Below are 9,589 nucleotides of genomic sequence, written 5' to 3' on the forward strand. Positions count from 1 at the left end.
TTTGCGAGATCTCGCAGAAGCATGTCCTTTCGCTAAGCACTGCTTTTTAGGCCGATTTCAAAATACGACTCTCGTACGGGTGGGTGTCCTCCATTAGCTTTAGCTTCTCTCAATAACAGTGCGGTGTACGGTGTCTCTGAAAGGATAAACTTAGTCGCGCGGGGTACAGTGTCTCTAAAAGGACAAACTTAGCCGATCACATACACAATGCGCATATATAACGGTACAGTTTTGCGAGATCTCGCTAAAGTTATTGCGAGATCCCGAGACAGTTTTGCAAGATCCCGAGAAAGTTTTTTTTTTCCTTTTAATTTTTTTTCCATGTCCCTTTGGGGGCTCCGTACGTAATTGTTTAACTATCATTACAAAAAATAAACGACAACACGACTTGTTCTTATTGCAGCACATAAACAATTCTGTTTCTTCATGATGACAGACTCTACTTTACTGAAAATTATAACTGAAACCACTGTTCCAAGAAGATCGGTTTGAAACAATCCACAACCCCAAAACAATAACAAAACCACTGCAACGGACCGATTTCAACAAACCAGCATTTTGTTTTTGAACTGTTATGTTGAAAGTTGCTGTCTCTGTTATTGTGGTAGAATTGACAAACCGGATGTGTATGCTTGTGTAAACTTAGACCCGCCTATCTTTTAGTTTTGACCAATCGGTAGGCTCATGTGAGGATGTTTTTAACTGACGTCTGTCTTGCAAAGGCTGCTGGGTAATTGAGTTTCTCCTGACTACCAGGCGTTAACTTTTCCCAAAGCACTCCTTTAAACTCCCACCCTTGTTCTGGACACCCCTTATCCTCCACATGATTGGACTATCTGATCAGATGGGGTGATGCCATAGTGATTAGATTTCCTTGTGTTAAAGCAGGAGCACACAAGGACATGAGAAGGACATGAGATCTTATGTCGTAGAATATGGGGGTGGGTGGGGTTGAAAATCTAAATAAAACGGACACCTGTCAATAAATAGGCAAGTCTTTGTTCATATATCCTCCAAATAATGTTCCATTTACCATCGTTAGTTGAGAAGAAAACACGAGATGCACAAGTTACCAAATATATAAACTTGTCAAAAGAGTTTACAAACATGCCTGGAGGTGGCTTCAACTTCACTTATGTCCTCTGATTTTTGAAGAGAGATTTCGGACTAAAAAAACAAAAAAAAACAAGCCTTCATGTAACTGTCTTTATTATTATCCACATGCACAGCCAAATCATAAAACAGCCTCCCAGATAGTTTGAATGAACTATCAACTGGTCTTCCAGTACTGCGTTAGAAACATCCCTGCCACTGCAGAGTCACTGTCTCTTCACTAATAGAAAAACACCTCTTCCACAAACTCCTCTCTTGAGAAAATACTTTTAAACGACACAAAGAGTCAGGAATATGATTTCTGCTTCCAGTATGTACATCCTGTTATTGTCTCCTCAACCTGTAAAGAAACAATATTTACGCGACAGAAATGCCACAAGGTGGCAGCATTGTGACAACAGCGCATAATAACGGCGTGCATGATACGATGAGAGTTTATTACACTTGCAATGAGCATCATAGCTCATAGTGGAAAGGACGTTTTCAAAACCCTGGTGCTCATTTTTTCTGCAACGGAGTAAAAGCTCATGGTGCAAATCCCTTCGGTCTTATCATCATCCTGACACTTTTGAATGACTGCCTGTCATTAGTGGGGTAATACTCTGTGGAGATGTTGTGCCACGTCCCCCAGAAGATGCCGTCCCGGACCCCCTTGTAGCTTCCCTCGTAGTACCTCCCGTTGAGGTTCGCCGCCATGCAGGCGTCAAACCACCAGCCGGAGCTGTAGTAGGCCCCGCAGTTCCCCGACGGGTACCGGTCGTGGTCCCGGTCCGGCGTGGTGAACGCCCGGTTGTTGTGGTCGTACTGCTTGTTGAAGCGCAGAGCGTCGCCCGCCGTGCCCGAGTAGCCGCCCACAGTCAGCCGGTAGCGCAGCCGCTCGCTCGCCACCCGGAACAGCGCGTACTGCGCGTGCTCCTCCACCCCGTCGAAGTCCTGCAGCTCCACGCGCAGCGTCATGTCCCTCTCCCGGGTCAGCAGGTGGATCATGCTGTTGCCCAGCCAGAACTCGCCCGCGTGCACGTCCCCGAACCCGGACTGGTACTCCGCCCAGGAGCGGTTGAAGCTCACGCTGCCGTCCAGGCGGCGCTGCAGGACGGTCCACCCGCCGCCGTCCAGCTCCATGTCGCAGAACACCGGGAAGCTCCTGCCGCGGAGGTCAGGGGTCACCAGGTACACGCCGCTCTCGGTGTGTCCTCTGAGCAGGTGGTCCGAGCAGTCTCTCATCACACTGGGAACTATTGAAAGGATGAAAGTAAATTACAAAGGTTTTTAGAAACCCCCCTCTTTCTTATTTCCCTTAAATCTCCCCAAAGCTGAAAGAAAATCCCTCTTTCATTTAAGACAGGATGTCGCCAAAGTCCACATATTGTTTCATTTTACCTTGCAGGTGACATTATCATCTTAGCAGCTGGTATTGCAGTCGTGAAATAGGTTGGCGGAGGTCACGAGTGCAACGCGTCAGCGCAAACGGTTTCCACCGTAAAATGAGTTAGTGCTGCTGACATCAGGACCACCACAGTAGAAACACACAAAACTGCATTTGAAGCTTGAAAATTCATTTTCACTGTTTGTTAGGGTAAATGAGACATGTTTATGCAACACAATGTATGTCGACCCTGGGGGTCAATGTAGTTGCACTATTTAATCTCTATTGTTGAAGTGAATCAATTGATTCGTCATTGTGTTCACATTGTGAACAAAAAACACTCCAATGAGGATGTTTTAGAGCTGCAGCCGGTACATAGTTGTGGTTTTATCCTCATGAAGTTCAAATAAAGCTGCACATTATATTTCTTTTTCTTTTAAATAATAGATGACGTAAGATACAGATACAATCAGACCACACAATTAGAACATTTTTATTTTATGTGATACTTACAAAATAATCCCAGGGTGAATTGTCTTGAAGTACTTTTATCTCAGGCTCCTCATCCATTTTCTATTTCAAATAATCTTCCCAAAAATCAAATGTGCAGCAGTTTTTAATCAGCTTTATTGCATCTTTTTTATTCTCACTGGAAAAATAGTTAATTATTTTTTGTTTTCCTTTTCACGTTTTCTCAGATGCCTCCAACTTGAAATTGTTTTTGCTAATTTTTACTTTTTTTTAGGTTTAAATTCTTCTGCAACAGGACACAGAAATAATGAAAATGATGCCCAGTTGCACAGGCTTGCCTCATGCTGTTGGTGTGAAGCTCTCACATAAAACACAATTGTGCAACGCTGAAATCGCATCACTTACCTTTAGATGGGATCAGCGATGGCGTTTCTGTTCTGTCGGGCCTACTGCCTCCCCGAGTGTCCCCAGGGTGCTGCTTTGGATGTCTGACTACTTGTCTCCCATTTGAACCCAGGCTATTATTGAAGAAAGCAGCCACCTGGTTGATTTTCACCCGCAGTTCACGCGTACTGGGAGTGGACGACTCGCCACCTGAGGGCTCCGGGCCAGAGGTTGTGGAGGTTGTTGACCTGTAGTCGGGGCTTTTGGGGGGGGTCATTTGGAAAGTGGGGGAAGGGAGCGCAGACGCTGTCTCCTCCACGTTCTGTAGTTCGTTAGCTTGTGAGCCGGAGGCCGATTTGAGAATTGGATAAGGCTCTGTGGATCCTTGATCAGCGCTCGAGACGCCGCTTGGGAGCATCTTGTGCACGCTTTTCATTGATCTGGTCGTGGTTGGGGTTGATGGTGGTTGACTGATTGTTTGCGGCTTCAGATTTGACATAGTCCTGCTGTTCGTGCTCACCGTGACGTCTTCAGAGAGAGTGTGAAGGTTAAGAAAGGGTCCGGTTTCCAGGCTCGTGGCAGTCTTTGGGGCCAGAGTGACCGTTTTCCTCATGCTGGGGTTGAGCTCTTTGCCCTGCAGGGAATGACTCACTGCAGCAATGTCTTTTCCAGGGCCAGATGCAGGTGGCATGCCAGTCTGGGAGTTTTGGATACCGTCTGAAGTAGTCCAGCTGACTGCGGGAAGCTCTAGGTTTGACTCTGTCTTTTCATTTGGCCGTAGTTGTACTGGTTTTGGCCTTTGAACAGATGTTGCTTCTGGCTTGACTCTCGGTCTAACTGGGAATCTGTTTGCTGGAGGATGTTTGGATGTTTTGTTAGCTGCGGCCCTGGAGACTTCATCAGGCTGAGGTTTGAAATTTGTATTAGGCCTGGGTGTTTTAAGTTGCTGATTGGTTCGGGGTGCTTGGTCAGTTTTACGGCTTACATTTGGTTTAGTCTTTAAGTCTGTCACAGACTTTGAGAGCTTGTGGTTTGGCTTCAGCCCTTGGCCAGGCTTAGGTCTTTGGTTAATTTTAGGGGTTTTCATGTTGGGTTTAAACCGTTGATCCGGCCGGGTATTAACTCGTTCAGGTGTGATTTTTCTTCCTGGTGTTGAGTCTCGGTTAGATATAGGTTTGAATGTGGGATCTTTTTCATTGTTTTCCATTGTCTCATTTTCTATCTTTCTGTGGATTGTAACGACTTCCTGGTTGAGTTTGAACTTTTGATCCTGCCCTGTATTAACCTGATCAGGTGTCATTTCCTGACCCAGTGTTGAGTGTTCTTTAGATGTAGTCTCACGTAAAGGATTACCATCAGACCTTTTCATGGACTCAGTTACAGATTCGTGGTTGAACTTTGGTATGTTATGATTAGTTGTAAGCTTTTGATCTGGTAATGTACCAACTTGATCAGTGAATTTCTGCCCATGTGACAAATCTGGAGTAGATACAGTCTCAAAAAGATGTTCAGACATTGCCATGGACTTTTGGTTAATTGTTGGGGTTTTCTGACTGGGCTCAAACCTTTCATCAGGTGGTGTAATAACTTGGTCAAGTGTAACTGGCTTCCCAGGTGATGAGTTCTCACTAGAAGAGAGATCAACTGAAGGATTTTCATCTGATTTCCTCATGGAGTCAGTCGCTGTCTTTTCGTTGACTTTGGGGATTTTTCTGCTGGGTTTGAATGTTTGGTCCTGCCATGTATTCATTTGTTCTGGTGTTATTTTTTGCCCAAGTGTTGATTCCTTGTTAGTTGAAGAGTCAAATGAGGAATGTCTGTCAGACCTTTCCATGGACTCGGTTACAGAGTGTTGGTCATATGTTGGTATCTCTTGACGAGTTGAAAGCTTTTTATCTGGCAATGTCCGAGCTTGATCAGATTTCTGGTCTGGTGCCAACTCTGGATTGGATAAAGACCCAAAAGAAGAATTTTCTTCAACCCTTTCTACGAACTCATTTCTTGGATCTGACCATGTATTTCCTGCATCAGTTTTGATTTTCTGACCAGGTGTTGGTTCTTCGTTAAACGTAGGGTTGAATGTGGGATTTTGGTTCGACTTTTCCACAGAATCATTCACTGGATTTTGATAAATTCTTGGTATTTCTCCATTGGGTTGGAGCCTTTGATTAGGCCTTGCACCACCTTGTTCAGGTGTAGTTTTTAGTTCAGGTGTTGGGTCTTTGTTTGTTTTCAAGTCAAGTGAGGGATTTTCACCAGACTTTTCCTTTTCAGTTACAGACTCTTGGTAAAGTTTAGGGATTTTTCTGCTGGCGTTCAACTTTTGATTTGGATGAGTATCAACCAGATAAGGTGTACTTTTCTCATCAGGCGTTGAGTCTTTATTTGACATTGGCTGAAATGTAGGATTTCCTTCATCCTTTGTAACTGACTCACTTCCAAACTCTTGGCGACCTCTTGGTGTGTTTTGATGGGATGTAAGCTTTTGATCTGGTTTTGTATTAACTGGATCTGATGATATGCGTTGTCCTCGTATTGACTCTGGATTATTTGTAGGCTTGATTGTGGGAGTTTTGTCAGACTCTTCTATTGATTCTGGGTTGGGATTTTGAATGTTTGGTGGTATTTGTTCATTAGGTTTAAACTTTTGATATGGCCATGTACCAGTATTACCCAAGTCAGGTGTAATTTTGAAGTCAGGTGTTGAGTCTTCCTTTACTGTCTGGTAATGTGAAGAATTTTTGTCATGCTTTTCTATGAACTCAGTTATATTAGTGGTTCCTTTTTGATTTATTGTTGGTATTTTCTGTGTGGATACAGACTTTTGGTCTGGCAGTCTAATGGTACGATCAGGTTTATAGTTCCGTTTAGGTGTCACATTTGGATTTGAGACAGATTCATATGAAACATTTTCTTTAGACTTTTCTATTGACTCAGTTACTGATTTTGGGTTGATTACTGGAATTCTCTGACTGGGTTCAAATGTTTGATCCAATCTTGTATTACCTTTATCAGGTGTGATTTTTCCTCTCTGTGTTGACTCTTCATTAGACGTCGGTTTGAAGATGGGATTTCTGTCAGACTCAATTACAGGCTCTTGGTTGAATAATACTATATTCTGATGGGGTGTTTGCTTTTGATCTGGCAATGGACTAGCTTTTTCAGGTGTAATTTTCTGTTGGGGTGATGTGGACTCAAAAATGGGATTGTCATCAGTCTCTTTCATGGATTCAGTTATAGGCTTTTGGTTAAGTGTTGTGATTTTCTCATTGGGGTGAAACCATTGATCAGGAGACTTTTTGTGTATGGATGAGTCTTCAGTGGTACGCTCCAGTGAAGAATCCCCTTTTGCATTTTCTATAGACTCTCTTGTAACATTCTGGTTAGGGTTTGGAGTTAAAATAGTCATTTCACTTCTTCTTAATTCAGGTTCATGAACAAGTGATTGATCTTGGTTTGGATCAAATGATCGCTCTGGTGTTGTGTCTTCACTTTCTTGTCTCATGTCTGTTTTTTTAATTACTTCAGATTTAGTAGTTTTAACAGGATAGAACAGTTTTCTGCCAGGTTTTGAGTTTTCACCCGAAGTCTCTTCAGGCTCTTCCATTTGGCTGATTGAAGGATATCTGTCTAAATGGGTTGTGACAACAGCTGGATGTTTTTGATGATGTCTCTGGGTCGGAGTGACAGACTTTGGATTTGTTTTGGGTATTTTAACTGGCATCTTGTTTTGACCAGGTGAGTGCTCTCTGTTGTGTTTAGGTCTTGAAGTGTTTTTCAGATTTTGATCAGTTGAGAAAACATCAGGTTGTCTTCGCTGGTCATGTTTTATAATCTGGACACGTCTTGGGTTGTTGGCAGATTTTGATTGGTTGGTTGTGGATCTGGGGAGGGAAGGCTTCTGCTTTTGGATATTTTTAATTTTTTTGTCAGGAAAAGCTCGTTCTGGTTTATGGTCGTTTCGAGTATTTTTCAGCTCTTGCTCTGCTTCAGATTTAGTTTCATGTTTATGCTTTGCGCCAGGTTTTGGTCCTCGACCTGGTAGAGGTTTGATGCCACTCCTAGTGTTTGTGCTGCTATTCCTATCAGTTGTCCAGTGGCTATTACCTCTAGTTTGGGGAGCTGCAGTGACATCTACATAATCATGTATCACTGAGGCAGCCAGAGTTGAGCTAACTTGTCCATTGAAACCTGCTCTAGGTTTTACTTCTGATGAAGGCTTGAGGGTATCAGTGGGGCTGGTTATTTGTTGTCCAGACCCACCCGGCGTGCTCATTGAGGCTGTTGCCATCTCAGGCTCAGCATCGGGAGATTGTGTCTCAGAATTACCAGATGCTCTAGGTTTTGTGCTTTCTGTTGGTTCATAGGCAGCTATAGTCTCATGACTGACGTCGGTGATAAAAGCTGAAGTGGAACTGGGCAGAGAAGGCCATGGAAGAGATGACGTAAAGATTATAGCTTTGTTAGAGTCTGAGGAGTCAGGACTTGACGCTCTGCTGATTGTAGAGTCAGGAGTTGGTCCGAATGATATAAAGTCTGTCCTTTCAATTGGTTTGCTGGATGATAATACTCCATCACTCTTTCCCTGTGGTCGCTCTGTTTTTTCACCTTCTGTTTTGATCTCCTCTCCCGCCTCCCTGCCCTCCTCCTCCAACTCCTCCGCTTTTATAGTCGTCTCTGTTTCTGTGTGCCCAATGCCTTCGGTCTGTTTTGGTTTCTCATTGTCTCGCTCAACATTTGTTCCCTTTTCCTTTTCCCTTCTCTTCTCCACACGCTCCCCTTCCTCCCTATTTGTATGCGTACCATGGTCTTCAAACATCTTTACTCTATCACTGGCTTCAGTCTGGGTCTTCCTTTCCGTTTCCTTTGCTTCATATTGCCCCTCATCATGTTCACTTTCTTTGGGTTTCTCTTTATTTTTCACATTAGGGGTTATCCTCCTTTCTTTTTGTTTCTCCACCTTATCCTCTTGATATTCCTTGAAACTCTCTTTTCTTGTGTGTGGTATATTTCTGTCTGTTGTTTTCTTTCGGTTATTTTTGTCGGCTCCCGTTTCTGTATCTGGATATTCTGAACTCTCATCCCCACCAGAATTTGGCGTCTTTGTTTGCCCAAGTCTGTCCTTTTCATTTACCCCCACTTTAAGAGTTTTTCCATATTTTTCTGTCAATTTAGTATCAAGTTTTATATTATCAAGCTCTTTGATGACTTCTCTATCATGTTCTCTCTCTGCTTCCTGCTTTTTCACATCTTTCTCTTCCAGAGAGAAACTTTTCCGAAAGTCTCCATCTCCGTCTGTATTTTCTGTACCTCCGTATACACCACCCTCTTGTCGGTAATCTCTGTCGCTCTCTTGAAGTCTCTCATTCATCCAGCTCCTCTCATCCTCACCCTCCTTCTGTTTATCATGCTCTCTTTGACTTGCACACTCTCTCTCACTTTTGCTTACTGTACAGTCTGCACACATCTCCCTCAGTTCATCCACGCTGTCCTTCAGCTTCTCCAGGTCCTGCACGATCCTCTCCAGCTCCCTGAGTTGCTGTGGAAGTTGAACAGTGAGCGGCGGCAGGCTGAATATGTAAGGACACGTGCCTTCGTGCGGACCCTGTCTGCACGGTTCCTCGGGTCTCAGGGTTGCAGTGCAGGGCCCAAATCCTTTATCCAAATCCAACAGGACTCCGTCGTCTCCCATGATCCAAGAGGGACTCGTAAAAGCCAGCAGGGTCCCGCATACGCACAGTGCTGTTAACCTCATTGCGTCCTCGGAGCGAAGAGTGGACGGAGAGGAGGGAGAGAGCGTAAAAACACCCCACCTCAGTTTGTGAAGTGCAGTGACAGTGAGAGGAGGAGGTGAAGTAGGAGGGAGGGGATGTGGGAGGGGGACCTGATGGAGCTTGTGGAAGTGAATCAGTGAGACGGTTTAGAGAGAGAAACAAAAAGGAGGGGGGGGGGGGAGTGCTCTGCCGATCCATTTCAAAAATAACATTTTCTAGAAGATAGTGAACAAAAAGCATGATGCATGTGGACATTTTGAAATGTTTCTACCTATCTAGAAATCAATGTCGTAAAGCACGATAGCTTTTTAGAAGAATGCGTGATATTGTAATCCCATTATTACATTCCAATTTCCCCTCTTATAGTGGCATCATTCAATGAAGACTGCTTGTAATGCATTCTCGGTCTATGCTGTCATGATTAACGTATCACAGGCTTTGAATATGTATTTGTATCACGGTTGCATTGGCAGGAGCTTCC

General features: G+C 43.9%; 1 protein-coding gene across 1 annotated transcript; it reads right to left on the bottom strand.

Annotated features, from left to right (window-relative positions):
- Positions 1-1,198: 1,198 nt before the first annotated feature.
- On the bottom strand, positions 1,199-9,134 carry LOC308136546 (uncharacterized protein). Its single transcript, XM_080504899.1, has 2 exons — positions 3,356-9,134; positions 1,199-2,348 (listed from the first exon to the last, which is right to left on the bottom strand). The coding sequence occupies exons 1-2, from the start codon at positions 9,087-9,089 to the stop codon at positions 1,639-1,641; spliced, it is 6,444 nt and encodes a 2,147-aa protein (XP_080361025.1). The 5' UTR covers positions 9,090-9,134; the 3' UTR covers positions 1,199-1,638.
- Positions 9,135-9,589: the final 455 nt, after the last annotated feature.

This window comes from Blennius ocellaris (genome assembly GCF_963422515.1).
Source record: "Blennius ocellaris genome assembly, chromosome: 11".
Classification (NCBI taxonomy): Eukaryota; Metazoa; Chordata; class Actinopteri; order Blenniiformes; family Blenniidae; genus Blennius; species Blennius ocellaris.